At 41.5% G+C, this 17141-nt stretch overlaps 1 protein-coding gene across 7 annotated transcripts in view; it reads left to right on the forward strand.

Moving 5' to 3' along the window:
• The window catches only part of kst (spectrin beta chain, non-erythrocytic 5 kst), a 383292-nt gene that overhangs the window by 311050 nt on the left and 55101 nt on the right, over positions 1-17141 (forward strand). For all 7 annotated transcript variants that reach the window (XM_069824777.1, XM_069824774.1, XM_069824771.1 and 4 more), the window contains 8 exons: positions 409-571; positions 4024-4211; positions 6362-6564; positions 8191-8419; positions 9866-10150; positions 11398-11922; positions 13390-13931; positions 16403-16589. In XM_069824777.1, the coding sequence (XP_069680878.1) occupies positions 409-571; positions 4024-4211; positions 6362-6564; positions 8191-8419; positions 9866-10150; positions 11398-11922; positions 13390-13931; positions 16403-16589 (2322 nt within the window). The remainder of the gene's footprint in view (positions 1-408; positions 572-4023; positions 4212-6361; positions 6565-8190; positions 8420-9865; positions 10151-11397; positions 11923-13389; positions 13932-16402; positions 16590-17141) is intronic.

Consider the following 17141-nt stretch of genomic DNA (forward strand, 5'->3'; position numbering starts at 1 on the left):
CTCGATCCACCCCATTAATTCGCACCCTGGAATGGCTATATCCTACAATGAATTGATAGATTTGCATCATTACAAATCTGATGTTATTTCTTTAATAATTGTTTTATAATGCTGGCACACAAAAGGTAAAGTATGAAACACTTCTATAATGTTATACAGTTATTACATTCGTCAAAGTTAGGAAACTCGCTTCGCTTGTACCCTGAAAATTGACTCGTGCCATAAAGTATAACATTATAAAGTTGTTTCATAGTATACCATTTTAAATCTGCTGTGAACTCCTTTTTTATGCATGGAGAACTAACTCTGCCAGATACAAACTCACCGTTACTGCATAGTAAATAATTCCGAAATGTTGTTGTAGCGCTATCACAGTAATTTGCACAAGTGCTTCCTTACTTCCTGTAGGCCGAGTCATGGATTGGAGAAAAGCAGAAGAAGTTGGAGGCAGAAGCAAGTAAAGGGGAAGTGAGTAGCATGGAGGACAAGATGAAGAAGTTGCAGAAGCACCAGGCCTTCCAGGCGGAGCTGGCCGCCCACGAGGGCCGCATCCACCACATCAAGGACAAAGGTGCGTACCTACAGGGCAGCTGGCTGTTCAGATTTCATGTGTCAGTGTGCTCACTGAGAGTGCATGATTCACTGTATGGGCAAATATCTTGCTCAGGATAGGCACCAATGGAGGGCTTATGTGAGGACGGCAATGAACCTCAGGGTTCCTTAAAAGCCAGTAAGTAAGTAAGTAAGTAAGTAGTATGGGAAAATATTGTAATTCAGCAAATAATAATTAACCAGTAGTGCAGTGAAGACTTATTGGAGGCATGGAAGATTAAACATAGTTATGTTGCGTCATAAATGTATGTGTTCATCCCTTTTATATGCCGTCAAGGCCCTTGAAAGGCAATGGAGATAGAGCACCAGGTCAAGATAGAAAGCTTAGGACAGAAGTAACAAAATCTCTCTACATTCATCCTTATGTTACCCAACTGATTAACTGTTTCTGCTTATAAATTAAAGTTAATCTGCTTATTATGTATGTTATATTGTATAATTTCATATTGGAGTGAAAAAATACTGAAATCAGAAGTAAACACTGAAATACTAAAACAATTGTCGTTAGAGACAATTAATATTAGGTACCCTCCACAAAACTGGCTTCATTTATACACCAACGGATCCTTGATATCCAGAGAACAAGGTGCCGGTGCAGGTGTTACGTGCTGTCTCTTCTCACTTTATAGATCTCTTGGATATGGAACAACAAGTTTTGCAATAAATGAAAATCTCAGGAATCTTCTATAGCACATCAATAAATTTAAGAATGCAGTTATATTGTCAGACTCCAAAGCAGCTATTCTATCAATCGTCTCTAAACACACACCTTCATCTCAAACAGCAGAAATAACTAAAATGCTCTCTCAATTAATATCACTCAATAAAAGAATTGTATTCCAATGGATACCATCCCATTGTGGAATCCTGGGCAACGAGAATGCAGATGCTTTAGCAAAGAAGGGCAGCACTGCTACTTACAGACCTGTTACTAAATCTACGTATTACTCTGTGAACAGATTTATTAAATCTACATACTTAGACTTCAACCAACAAAATTTGATAACACAATCTCAAGGGAAAAAATGGAACTCTCTGCATCAAAATCCAAAGTTAATTCCCGATTTACCACGAAAATCGTCTGTAGCTGCATTTAGATTGGCAACAGGCCATGATTGTTGGCCAAACACCTGCATAGAATTGGAATATATCAGTCCCCTAACTGCCCATTGTGCAACTCAAACCAAGAAATGGATTCGGAACACCTCAAAATCTGTGCTTCAGTGGCTGGCCATGATAATATCTTTGAAAAATATTGGAGTGCAAGAGGTCAAATGACTTTGTCAAACGCCTGGCATTAGAAAACAACAACAACAACAACATATTGTATAATTTTTTACATGTTCCATATCTCAAAGCTGCAGTGCTGATCTATGAAATACAGTAAAAGAAATTAAATGAAAATCAGTCCATTTAGAATCAGTGCTTAACATAACAGCTTAAAAAACGGGATAGTCTATATCGGAGACACAGCTGCAAGTTTTATGCATGGCTACGTTTCTTAAGATGGGATATTGAATGTAAGACATAAGAATGAAGAAATGCACTCATATTCAGTAGTCAAATATTATTTATTTGTAACAGTTCGCTCTCTTGTACACATTGAGAGTAAACATGTCTGTTGCCATAGTACCCATCATGCTCTAAATGTTTGCTATCTTTTGCTTATATGCCCACTCTCATTTGCACTGTTCGATTCCCGGTCGGGGCAAGTTACCTGGTTGAGAGTTTCCCGGGGTTTCCTCTCAACCTAATACGAGCAAATGCTGGGTAACTTTCGGTGCTGAACTCCAGACTCATTTCACCGGCATTATCACCTTCATCTCATTCAGACGCTAAATGACGTAAGATGTTGATAAAGCGTCGTAAAATAACCACTTGCACTGCACATGCCTCGGCATTGTGAATTTTCTCGCTTCACTCAACTTCACTGGCCAATTTTTCCAATTTAACTTGTCGACTGCTGATTGTTGCTCAATTGACATTGTAGTCTGGTTCGTTACAAATCGTTTGACACTACTGCGAATGTTCTATCGCTTTGTATTCTTAAGTTATACTACCTTGACTGCCGTGTGACATGCCAATTCGTGGAACTTCCCCCTCCTGCATACTGCTAGATGACGTTATCTGCTCCAACTCAAGGTTACGTTGGATACACTGAGACCGTTTGTCATTTACTGTTTACTTCATTGGAATATCTTCTGTATTTTAGAAATTATAGGCGTGACAAAATGCCTGAAAATGTGTCAGTCGACTTACGGAATGCCACTCTGGCACTGGACCGAACTTATAGACGTATTCAAGTTAAAAAATTAACCATTTTTTATGTCCTGGTCTCCTTAATTAGTTATTATTGGATCCATCCTAAGAAGCAAAGAAGAAGTGAGTTCGTTCGGAGGAATTAGAAATTATTATTTGTGATTAGTTGATGAACTAGTGGACTTACTCGTGTTAAATATGTACATACACAACACATCTAACCACCCCATACAACACAAACATGCTGCATTCAGGACAATGGTACACAGATTACTCAACATACCCATGAACCAACAACACTACAATGAAGAAGTGAACACAATCAAATTCATAGCACAAGAAAACGGATACAATCCAAACATAATAGACAACATCATAAGGAAGACAAAACAAAAACTTAACAAACACATAAATACACAAAACACAACACAAACACAAGAACGCAAGAAATACATCACACTAACATATGAAAACAAAAGCACACATAAGATCGCATCTTCATTCAGAAAACAGAAATACAACATAACATACAGAACAGAAAACACACTACAAAGACATCTCAACACACAAAAAACACAAACAAATAAATACGACCACACAGGTGTATACAAACTCACATGTACTAGTTGCGACAAGTTCTACATAGGACAGACAGGCAGATCATTCCAAACTCGCTACAAAGAACACATTAAAGCTATAACCAGAGGACACAACACATCTACATACGCCGATCACATTACCAATGCCAACCATACATACAATAACATAAATACGGACATGGAAATCCTACACACACAACCCAAGAACCAAACACTGAACACACTAGAACAATACGAAATATACAAACACACTAAAACACACCCCGATCAAATCCTCAACACACAGATCAATTTCAGTACACACACACTATTCGACTCCACAATCCAACACATTCCAACAATAAAACACACCCTCCTAACAGGCAGAGAAGTTCGAGATGACGCCGCGATCTAGTAGGCTCTGATGATGGTGTGTGATGCACTGAAACAGCTGTAAGCCGGACGAATAATACATATTTAACACGAGTAAGTCCGCTAGTTCATCAATTAATAATATTCAAGTGTTAAAAGTGGTGTACGCAAGATTCAAAAATGTATTATTTGTGTGTTGCAGGTGACATGCTGATTGCGAAGAAGCACAAAGCTTCCCGGGAGATACGGTCACAGCTGGACCAGCTCCTGACTGCTTGGCGACAGCTGCTGCAAGAGTCTAACAACCGAGGACGAGGACTGGAGGAGGCGCAGGACATCCTGGAGTTCAACAACCAGGCCGAGAAGGTGGAGGCCTGGATCAGAGACAAGGTATGCAGTAGAGATGGGATAAACTGTTCTTTTTAAGAAACAGTTTTGACTGTAACTGTTTCATGAACGAAGCTGTTCCAAAATAACAGTTACAAAGAAACAGTTTCAGAAGAATATATGTACAACAGTGCCAACTGTTCCAACTGTTTCAACCTCTTATCTGCTATGGGAACATGTTTCAAAGCCCTTGAATCGTCTTTAAATCAGCTGTTCAGTGTATTATGACGACGAAAGTCATTTTTCGTAGGTTACTGTTAAAGAGTAGGTACAGTAAATAACTACAATTCAAAATGAATCGATTTTAGTAAAAATAACGCATGTAACCCTAGAAGAATTTAATAATGATGACATTAGCCGATTATATTTTTCCCGGCATATTAATAAGTAACATTATGTTAGGACACCATGAGCATATTCTCCATCAATGGACAGCTAATAATTAATATCAGATTTATCAGGGAATTTGATTCGCACAATTATATCTACTTTCGATTGGAGGTCAATGATAGCGCTAAACATGACCTTTGCAGACAACAAAGAAGAGGAAAACTGTTTAGAAATTGAACTGTTTATCTCTTGGAACCATGTGGGACGTTGAAGTGATCACTGGAACAGTGTAACTCTCTTCGGAACAGTTGGAACAGGTTATATCACGAAACTGTTTCGCTGAACAGTTTCAATTGTGAAACAGTTTCAAATAAACTGTTCCAGTTATTTTTACCCATCTCTAGTATGCAGCTGCTTGTTATGACTACTGAGGGCAAGCATATGTAATGAACACCAAGCTCAACCGCATGTTTAAGACTTGAATACGTCGCTGATAAATTGCTGTTAAGATAAAATGTCAGCAATGACAATCAAAGTGTCTTCTTTCCGGATACTCTGAAAATCCGGTATATCATTGCTGTGCTCAGACTTTGGGAGTAGCCACTTATATGCATTGAAAGTAAACATATCGGTTACTATAGTAACCATCTTGCTCTTACTATTTGCTACCCGTTGCTTCGCTCCCCATTTGTGGTGCATATGCCTCTACATTGTCAATTTTCTTTCTTGATTCAATTTCACTCGAGAATTTTTTTAAATCTAACTTGTCGACCGCTGATTGTTGCCGAATTGAGATTGTAGTCTGGTTCGTTACAAATCGTTTGGCACCACCACGAACGTTCTATCGCTTCGCATTCTCGAGTTACACTGCCTTAGCTGTCGCGCAATGCGTCAATTCGTGCCTCAACATCTCTCCTCTCCTCCAACTGAAGGTCATGTTAGATACATTGATCATTTGTCTGTTGATCGCCATTTACTTCATTGCCATATGACGTGTAGTTTAGAAATTATAGGTGCGACAAAACTGGCCTGAAAATGTGTCGATCGAGTTTCTGAGAAGGCAGCCTGGTACTGGACTGAATTTATAGACGTAGTCACTCAAAATAAATAAATCTTAATCTCTAAAAAAAGTAAATAATTCAGTGACAAGCCAAAAACATCAATTAATTGGAAGTGGGAAACGCTGAAGTGTCTCAATTACTTAATTTTAGGTGTTCCATGGAAACCAATGAATGTGTCAAGGCGAATAACTTGGGAAAGGTTGGAAGTATCAGAAAGGCTTCTTTGTAGCTCAAAACACATCTGCTAGATGAGCAATACAAAGAATGCTTTGCAGTGTTGGAGATAGTGTTGCAACCTATTTCTCACTCATGCTCACTTAACACTACTATATTATGTATTATAGATATATTAATTTGTCCTACAGTATTTATCTGTAATATTGACACTTAATATTTTAGGAGAAAAATTCGCTTCGACACCGGGGATTGAACCCGGGTCCTTGATTCTACGTACCATTATGTATTGTTTGCCACGTATTTCTTTAGTGTTAGTGCATTACGATTTTGAGGAATTGTAGTATCAATTTTTATGTTTTTCGTGTTTCCTGATAATTTAATGTTCTGCTCTTTCAACGTTTCCCACTTCCAGTCTTCAATAGCTGATACTTTTGTAGACGTACATCTTTTAAGATTACTGAATCTAATGGACAAAATACAGTAACAAACAAGCAGGTAAAGCAATAGGCTGCAGTGCAGTCAGAGCCCTGTGGACACATCAGACCACAAAACTGACAGAGGCATTGATCTTGATGCTTGTTGCAGGAAATGATGGTGCAGGCAGGGGATACAGGCCGGGACTACGAGCACTGCCTGGCTCTGCAGCGCAAGTTGGACGACGTGGACTCCGATATGAGGGTGGATGATTCACGGGTCAAATCCATCAGAGCTCTAGCCGACAAGCTGATCAGACAGGGTCGCTCTGACACGAGATCCATCCAGCAGAGGCGCGACACACTCATCAACAAGTAAGTCAGCCATTAGTAATACGTCACATTCTCTATCTCAATAGGAATCGGATCAAGTGGTGGGTCAGATATGACGTCTGTAATATGTGCCAAAAGATACATTCAGAGTTGCCAGATATCTCATACCAGAAAATGGGTAAATAACTAAATAAATAAGCAAATAACTAAATAAGTAAGTAAATAAATAAGTAAAAAAAGTGTACCTATAGCATGTTTCATAAACAAAAGAAGCATTTTCCTTAGAAAATATTCCTGTAGCTAATGTTTCACAAACAAACGAAGCATTAACGGTAGAAAATATTCCTGTAGCTTATGTTTCACAAACAAATGAAGCATTAACTGTAGAAAATATGCCTGTAGCTTATGTTTCACAAACAAATGAAGCATTAACTGTAGAAAATATGCCTGTAGCTTATGTTTCACAAACAAACGAAGCATTAACTGTAGAAAATATACCTGAAGCTAATGTTTCACAAACGAACGAAGCATTACCTGTAGAAAATATGCCTGTAGCTTATGTTTCACAAACAAACGAAGCATTAAGTGTAGAAAATATGCCTGAAGCTAATGTTTCACAAACAAACGAAGCATTAACTGTAGAAAAGTATGCCTGTAGCTTATGTTTCACAAACAAACAAAGCATTAACTGTAGAAAATATGCCTGTAGCTTATGTTTCACAAACAAACGAAGCATTAACTGAAGAAAATATACAGTACCTGTAGCTTATGTTTCATAAACAAACGAAGCATTAATTATAAAATATGCCTGTAGCTTATGTTTCATGAAGAATTCATGCATTAATTGTAGAAAATATGCCTGTAGCTAATGTTTTTAAAATAATCGAAGCATTTTCTATAGATAATATGTGTGTAGTTTATATTCTACAAACAAAGCTTTTTGTTTAGAGAATATTACTGAAACATGTTACAAAAAGCATAAAACGTTCAGAGAATGTGTGTAGCTCTTCTTTTTTTTTTAGAAATAAAGTACTTTTTGAAGAGTATATATTTTTAGCATGTTTTTACAAACAAAAAAGTCAAAGTACTGTATTTATATAGTGAATATGCCTTTAACGTATCTTTACAAACAAAGTATTTTTGTTTTACCAAGAATATACCTATAAAATATTTTTAAAAGAATCGAAGCATTTTGTGTAGAGAATATGTTTGTAGCATATTTTAAAAAAATAACCAAAAGAATTTTTGTAAATAACATAGAGTGTCCAGGACAAACACGATCAGTAAGGAAGTATAATAATTCAATAACCAACAAATTTATCCACATGTACCATTTTGACTAAACAAATGAATGTAGCCTATAAATGTGGAAATGTCAACAACAATGAATGGAATAACAATGTTGCTAACATAAGACTTAACAACAATTGAACATCTAGTGGAAATAACGAGGATTAAAATTACGGTGTTGCCACCATAAAAAATTTGAATTCCTCTGTCTACTGCTGCGAACAACATTTCGATATATTTATTAGTTGTGGTGTTATAAAGCTTTCTCATTGGTAGTGTTTGTCCTGGACACAATGTATGCCTGCACAGCGGGTGCAGGATCTGTTTCATAATCACAGCACATTGATGGTAAACTGAATTCTTCTCGTTCTCGCGCAGATGGCACGAGCTGCAGGGGGCCCTGGACATGTACCGTGGCCACCTGGCAGGTGCACTGGAGGTGCACGCATTCAACAGGGACGTGGACGACACAAGCCAGCGTGTGGCTGAGAAGGCAGTGGCCATGAACACAGATGACGTGGGGCGCGACCTGGCGGCCGTGGAGCAGCTGCAGCGCAAGCAGGACGCCCTGCAGAGGGACATGACGGCCATCGAGGGCAAGCTCAAGGTACACTGCTCAACATGGGGCACAAAGTAGTCTGAATGAGTTTAGCTTACGTTAGATCTTGATTGGGTTTTAGGTGCGTGGTATGTATACCTGGTGCACAAGCCATTAGGGCCTTTTGCACATCTCTTTTCCAAAGTATATAGGGTGTTCTGCTCACCCAAAATAATGAAATTTTTGTTAAGCGGTAAATGAAAAATTACAAACAAAAGTTGTTTAAGTACAATGGGGAATTTACCATGGTATATCTTTCTTGTAATGTTGTTCATTAAGGAGATACAAGCAGCGCTTTTTTTTCAGCCGGAATGGTCCGGAACGCGTTCCAGTAAACTTTTTGCCATTACAAATTCCAACGAGATATATTTTATAAGCGAAATTGAAAATTAAAATTGCCGCCACTGCCGAGTCCAAGAGTTTACATTTTCTCATTATTATCGTTGGTGCAAAAGTAACTCACGCAATCTAGTGCTGCCATCTTCCATTATTGATTCTGAAACTACAGCTCGAAATCGCAAAATTTCCGTTATGCTTAAAATCGATGAGCTCCGTTTGGAACTTATTGTAATATAAGGTATGTAGGCCTAATATTTTTAAACCTACATTTTTGTTGTATAATGTGATCGAGTGATAGAGTTCCGGTAAACTTTTTTCCAGAAAAAAAAAAGCACTGGATACAAGTAATAACTTCATGGCACCATAGACTTTTTTATTCAGTGAATCATTTAACCTCTTTAATGCCTGTTCCAAAATGTATCACAGTGTACCATTCTAATAAACGAAACATTGAGGGGGTGCAAAAAATATGGAACTCGTAATGTAATTACTTACTGCAAGTCTAAAGTAAATTGGTGGACCTACACCATGGCCACCAAGATCACCGGATTTGTCTCTATTAGGTTTTTTTGTGAGGATTTATTAAGGATCGAGTGTGTCACACTCCAGTGGCAGATTTGGCAGATTTATGTCGCTTAATCGTGGAAGCAATAACACTGATGACACCAGAAATGCCATCGCACATGTGGCAGAAATTGAGTTTCGCCTGGATATAATCTGTGCCACAAATGGCACTCATATCGAGATGTACTAGAATGTATATAAAACTTTTTGATGTTCTCTTTCTAAATATCAAACATCCATAAAATGAATGCGGTAGTTTCTGAGACATAATTGCATTTTTACTATGTTTCTCCCAGACATTCTGAGAATGTGTGGTCAGAACTTCATTGCACCAACTCTTACAACAAGACAAACAGTATCAGCATCATGTCAAGTTCAATTTCATTTTTTTTTGTCCAAAACTTCACAACGAGTGTGACCTCTCTTACAATAGTTCAGTTCATCTGCAGCAGACATATCAACAGTAACTGTTCTATGAGATCCCCATCTCTGTATGCCTTGTGAGTCGCTCTTTTAAACCCTTTGATATTAACTAAGTATTCATGTTGACAGGAACACGATGGTGAGGCACGCCGCCTGTCCCAGAAGTACCCAGACCTGTCGGCTCCCATTCGTAGTAAACTGTCAGAGCTGCAGGAGAACTGGCGGGCTCTTCAGCAGCTGGCACGCAGGCGCAGTGACGCCCTGGCTGCTGCTTACACGCTGCATAAGTTCCGTGCCGACCTGCACGAGCTGGAGCTGTGGGTGGCGGAGACCATCAAGCGCATGGGGTCCTCGGAGCTGCCAGCCACCAGCGCTGAGGCCGAGGCCATGCTGGAGCTGCACCAGGAGCGCAAGGTGGGTGCAGGGTAAATAGAGAAGGAGAGAAAGGAAGAGACTCGGAGTTGGGAGGGAGAAGACAAACAGGAACAGATAGGCGAGAAGGACAGATGGGGAATTGAAGACAGGGAGAAAGGCAAAGACGAGAGACAAACGGAGAAGACAGACTGGGAGATGGACAGAGACAAGAGACAGGGAGATGACAGGCAGGGAGATGGTTAGAGACAAGAGACAGGGAGAAGGCAGACAGAGAGATGGACAGATACAAGAGACAGGGAGATGGACAGAGCCAAGAGACAAATGGAGAAGACAGGCAGGGAGATGGACAGAGACAAGAGACAGTGAGATGGACAGATACAAGAGACAGGAAGATGGACAGAGACAAGAGACAGGGAGATGGACAGAGACAAGAGACAAATGGAGAAGACAGGCAGGGAGATGGTTAGAGACAAGAGACAGGGAGAAGGCAGACAGAGAGATGGACAGATACAAGAGACAGGGAGATCGACAGAGACAAGAGACAAATAGAGAAGACAGGCAGGGAGATGGTTAGAGACAAGAGACAGGGAAAAGGCAAACAGAGAGATGGACAGATACAAGAGACAGGGAGATCGACAGAGACAAGAGACAAATGGAGAAGACAGGCAGGGAGATGGTTAGAGACAAGAGACAGGGAAAAGGCAAACAGAGAGATGGACAGATACAAGAGACAGGGAGATCGACAGAGACAAGAGACAAATGGAGAAGACAGGCAGGGAGATGGTTAGAGACAAGAGACAGGGAGAAGGCAGACAGAGAGATGGACAGATACAAGAGACAGGGAGATCGACAGAGACAAGAAGAGACAAGAGACAAATGGAGAAGACAGGCAGGGAGATGGTTAGAGACAAGAGACAGGGAGAAGGCAGACAGAGAGATGGACAGATACAAGAGACAGGGAGATGGACAGAGACAAGAGACAAATGGAGAAGACAGGCAGGGAGATGGTTAGAGACAAGAGACAGGGAGATGGACAGAGACAGAGACAGAGAGATGGACAGAGACAAGAGACTGGGAAAAGGCAGACAGAGAATTGGAGGCAGAGAGAGGAACAGTCAGGGGTGAGGAAGGCAGAAAGAGGGAGATATAGCAGGGGAGCTTAGACGAGAGGAAGAGATAAAAGGAAGAAAGAAAGGAATAGAGTGAGGAGAGAGTGGAAGACTGAGTGAAAGATACAGAGCAGAATAAAGGAGCATAGTGGTGCATGTGATATGGTTTTGTTGTAGGCTGAGATCGATGGGCGTCAGGAGGCTTTCAAGTCTCTCAAGTACTTTGGCATGCGGCTGCCCTCGGGTGGAGGGCAGGAGGACCTGGCGCCGAGTCTCGCGCGTCTGGAGGAGCTCAGACGGACGCTGGGCGCCGCATGGGAGGAGCGTCGCCACAAACTGACGCAGGCGCACCAGCTGCAGCTGTTCAAGGAGCAGGCGGACCACGCCGACGCATGGCTGGCGGCCAAGGAAGCCTTCCTCAACAACGACGACCTGGGCGAGTCGCTGTCCAGCGTGGAGGCGTTGCTGCGCAAGCACGAGGCCTTCGAGAAGACGCTGGCAGCTCAGGCGGGGCGCGTGGAGGAGCTGGAGCGCTTCGCCGTGGAACTGCTGGCCGACCAGCACTACGACTCGGCCGGCATCACGCAGCGCCTGCAGGCCGTGTGCGCGCGCAGGGATCGCCTCAAGGAGAGTGCCATGGCGCGGCGGCGGCGCCTGCAGGAGTCCCGCCAGCTGCAGCAGTTCCTGCGCAACATGTACGAGGTGAGGACTACCCGGGTTATGCAAGGCAGAGCGTTACAACTATTCGCGATTTAATAAAATCATGTGCTACGTATTACTGTTTATTATTCACTAGTTATGAGCATAATATTGCTCACTGTAGTTTCTAGTAAGAAGATGACAATAGTTGCAGTGCGGCAGAATCTTTAAATTATGAAACTGTAAATACTATAGGCCTAAGCATAGTTCATGAAAGTATTTTATGCTCGACCATGCCAAAATGTAGTAATTATACACCTGGTAGCAGCCCTTTAATGGACCTCATTAAAGTACACCTCTTCATTAAAGTTCAGTTGTTCCACCAATCAGAAAATACCATTGTAGCAATATGAAAGCGCAAGTATCGATTATTCTCGAATATGCATTTGAAAGACAACTGTTTTCACAGGAGTTCTGCGACAATTTTAGTAGACGCTGGCGGCGACATCACAACATTGAAACGTAATGGAGGCTGGAAATCCAATACTGTCGCAGAAGGTTATGGTTTTTTTTTAGTAGGTTATTTTACGACGCTTTATCAACATCTTAGGTTATTTAGCGTCTGAATGAGATGAAGGTGATAATGCCGGTGAAATGAGTCTGGGGTTCAGCACCGAAAGTTACCCAGCATTTCCTCATATTGGGTTGAGGGAAAACCCCGGAAAAAAACCTCAACCAGGTAACTTGTCCCGACCGAGAATCGAACCCGGGCCAAAGGTTATTTTGAAGAATCGATCCAAAATAAAATTGAAATCTCAAATACAATATTAAACTTAGTCGAAAAAAAGAACACACAAATTAACATCAATTCACCGTCATCTTCCAGTCTTTCACAAAGCACATTCCCGCAAATTCATTTCACCAATTGCACAATAAATCACCTATATTTGAAATAAAGTCAGTTCTGTTACTATAATAATTAGCGTTAATTGTAAATAATATTCAAATAAATTCAATTTGTCATCTCGTTTTTCAATGTCTAATTCAATTTCAAGGTTATATCAAGATTAATGCTTATTTTACTCTCTAGATTATATCAAGGTCAATGTCGACATTTGTTTCTCGGAAAAAATCAATACTTTCGCGTCTGCGCACATCTCACAATTTACGAGGTATTGCACAAGGTTGTTTCCGCTCCTCAGTCAGATAAGAATAACATGAATACTTATGAATAATTTCAAGTTAGAAATATGGTCGAGCATAAAAAGCCTTATGAAACTTGACTATAATGGTAATTAAGATGCTCGTATGAAAATTATGAAACTCGCTTGCACTCGTTTCATAAACATACTCGCGTCTTAATTTCTACCATTATAGGCTCGTTGCATAATGTACCATTATGGTGCTGATTAACCGATTTTTTAGATTAACTGTTGAATCCACCCCCTTCATTGTCATGGATAAATCTAACCTAAAGTAGAAAGAAGCTGATGAACTCCAGTATTTGATGCAGTCTTCCCTCCCTCACAGGTGGAGGCGTGGTTACACCAAAAGCAACAGGTGGCAAGCGACGAGAGCTACCGGGATCCTTCCAACCTGCAAAGCAAGATCCAAAAGCATGCAGCCTTCGAGCTGGAGCTGTCGGCCAACAGGGGGCGTGTGGGGGCGGTGACCGCGGAGGGTGAAGCTCTGATCGGGGCGGGACACTTCGCCAGCATGGAGATCCAGACGCGCCTGGACGAGCTGGAGGCGGCGTGGCGCGCCCTGCAGGACGCCAGCCAGCTGAAGCGCGAACGCCTGAGCGACGCGTACCAAGCGCAGCTGTTCAGCCGCACGCTGGACGAGCTGGAGGCCTGGATGGACGACGTGGAGCTGCAGCTGCAGTCCGAGGACCACGGCAAGGACCTGGCCAGCGTGTCGCACCTGCTGAAGAGACACGCACTGCTGGAGGGCGACGTGAACGGGCACAGCGAAGGGGTCGAGCAGGTCAAGGACACCGCCGCGGCCTTCCAGAACTCCAACCACTTCATGGGCGACGAGATACAGGAGCGCGCCCTCTCCGTCGTGAAGAGGTGAGCCCTTGTGCCAGCCCTCTGTTTTCATGTTGTTTCCTGCATGAATTTGAAACTGTTATGACACAAAAGATAACCAATCTTCTGTACCATGACTTTGTCTAAGTCCACTTCGAGCAGCGCCTGGTTCACACGTCTAGGAAAAGGATATTTATTTTGGACCTAATTTATCCCTTGAATATATCATTGTTTGACTTTGTCTAAGTCCACTTTGGTCAGTGTCCAGTTCACACGTCTAGGAAAGGGATATTTATTTTGGACCTAATTTATCCCTTGAATATATCATTGTTTGACTTTGTCTAAGTCCACTTTGGTCAGTGTCCAGTTCACACGTCTAGGAAAGGGATATTTATTTTGGACCTAATTTATCCCTTGAATATATCATTGTTTGACTTTGTCTAAGTCCACTTTGGTCAGTGTCCAGTTCCCACGTCTAGGAAAAGGATACTTATTTTGGACCTAATTTATCCCTTGAATATATCATTGTTTGACTTTGTCTAAGTCCACTTTGGTCAGTGTCCAGTTCACACGTCTAGGAAAGGGATATTTATTTTGGACCTAATTTATCCCTTGAATATATCATTGTTTGACTTTGTCTAAGTCCACTTTGGTCAGTGTCCAGTTCACACGTCTAGGAAAGGGATATTTATTTTGGACCTAATTTATCCCTTGAATATATCATTGTTTGACTTTGTCTAAGTCCACTTTGGTAAGTGTCTAGTTCACACGACTAGAAAAAGGATGTTTATTTTGGACCTAATTTATCCCTTGAATATATCATTGTTTGACTTTGTCTAAGTCCACTTTGGTAAGTGTCTAGTTCATACGTCTAGGAAAAGGATATTTATTTTGGACCTAATTTATCCCTTGAATATATCATTGTTTGACTTTGTCTAAGTCCACTTTGGTCAGTGTCCAGTTCCCACGTCTAGGAAAAGGATACTTATTTTGGACCTAATTTATCCCTTGAATATATCATTGTTTGACTTTGTCTAAGTCCACTTTGGTAAGTGTCTAGTTCATACGTCTAGGAAAAGGATATTTATTTTGGACCTAATTTATCCCTTGAATATATCATTGTTTGACTTTGTCTAAGTCCACTTTGGTCAGTGTCTAGTTCACACGACTAGAAAAAGGATGTTTATTTTGGACCTAATTTATCCCTTGAATATATCATTGTTATAGATTAATCATGATGCTTGACCTATAAACAGATAGAAAAAGCAAGAGACAAAGAAAACAAAGGAAAAACAGAGCAGAGTCCTGTATGAGAAATTCGTTCGTGTGTAAACAGAACAAGATGGGCTGAAGCTTAAAAGGGAATGATGTGTTGTTATAGTGAAGAAAGGAAGACCGTTTTAACAATATATGTTTATTAAAAAATAACAAGAAAAGTATTAAATTATTTTTCTCTAGTTCTAGGGTAGGGGAAACGGGTAGGTGAAACGGGAGAGTCGTTATAGAAATTGATGATGTAGAAATTCGTCTTGAAATGCCGATGCAAGAAGAGTTACGATGACGTAGAATTTGTGTGTAAGGGAGGCAGGGGTAACGGGAGTGCCTGAATAGGATAGTTAGACTTGCCCGGAGGGTACGCTGGGGGAAGGAAAACAAGAGAGAGATGGAGGTTAGTTCTCTCAATCGAGGGATCAACTAATTTTGCTTAGCGACTTTTCTACAGAGAGAACAAGCTCCATGGGCTAACATCAGGAAGGGAATGTGAGACCGTGGAAAGCAACTGCCTCTTTAGCTTCGGTCAACGCGTTTTATAGGGTGACTTCTCCCCATCACGTGACTAGTGACATCATGCCGGGCTGCCGAGTGGGGGGGGGGAGAATGCTATTCATGATAGTGCCCTCTGCAGACTCAAATTGAACTGTCAGGGGGATGTACTACTGGCAGGGGGGGGGAAAAATGTTATGTTTTATTTAACGGTGCTCGCAACTGCAGAGGTTATATCAGCGTCGCCGGATGTGCCGAAATTTTGTCCCGCAGGAGTTCTTTTACATGCCAGTAAATCTACTGACATGAGCCTGTCGCATTTAAGCACACTTATATGCCATCGACCTGGCCCGGGATCGAACCCGCAACCTTGGGCATAGAAGGCCAGTGCTATACCAACTCGCCAACTAGTTCGATGGTGGGGGAAAAAGTAACCTGGCAAGTAGCATGTGTTCCTTCTTACTGGGTGGCCGATCTCTCTTTTCTCAAACAAGGATGGCGAGGGTGGAAGGCAGGGGAAGAATGAACGTCTTATCTCTAAGATTTACCACGTGGAGGGCGAACTAGAGAATAAGTGAGTCGAGGAAGACTTGCAAGATGCGTAAATGAAGGAATCACAAGCAATATAATTTTGTAAAGTTAGATTTGGTGGTGGGAAATGGGAGTACCCCAACAAAGACTGTAAAATGCTGTGCTTGGACTCGTACAGTATAATTAATGCATTAAAATTGTGTGTGGTGCTGGTACAGGTACCATTCACTGCAGCAACCCATGCAGATCCGTCGGGACAACCTGGAAGACGCGTTGCTGCTGCACCAGTTCCTGCGGGATGCAGACGACGAGTTGCAGTGGGTGGCAGAGAAGGAGCCGCAGGCCGCCTCCACTGACCTCGGCACCAGCCTTACAGCTGTGCAGAGCCTGCAGAAGAAGCACCAGGTGAGTGGGGAGTGCGTAGTAAATGTGGCACCATCATCATCATCCATCTTCTTATCGTCTCTTCCTTTTTGTTGGTCGACTCCAGATATGCCTCCTATTGTCTCTATCTTTCCTTGTTTTTCCTGTCTATATTTCTTCTTCTTCTTCTTCTTCTTCTTCTGCCTGACAAGTGTTAGGCCACAAGGCCTGTTACGGTCTCACATAAAATTTTCACGCCATCTCTTAGCAGGACGACCCACAGATCTTTGGCCATGTGGTACATAATCATAAATTGCCTTTGGGAGTCTACTATTACTCATTCTTTCCAAATGATGTTTCCAATTAGACTGATATTGAACAATGTAATCTAAAACTGGTTGAGTTTTTAGTTCCTTTAAAATTCCACAATTTCTTTTCAGATCCCATTTAGTATAGCCCGCTGTTCTTTGCATGAATCGCATTTCACAAGCCGTTAATTCTGCTTTTATCTGCTTTCCTCAGTGTCCATGCTTCGCTGCCATCGGTCGTGCCAATGTGTTGTAGAGACGTATGCGGGTGTGTTTCTGAACCAAG

This window comes from Periplaneta americana, chromosome 4 (assembly GCF_040183065.1).
Source record: "Periplaneta americana isolate PAMFEO1 chromosome 4, P.americana_PAMFEO1_priV1, whole genome shotgun sequence".
Taxonomy (NCBI): domain Eukaryota; kingdom Metazoa; phylum Arthropoda; class Insecta; order Blattodea; family Blattidae; genus Periplaneta; species Periplaneta americana.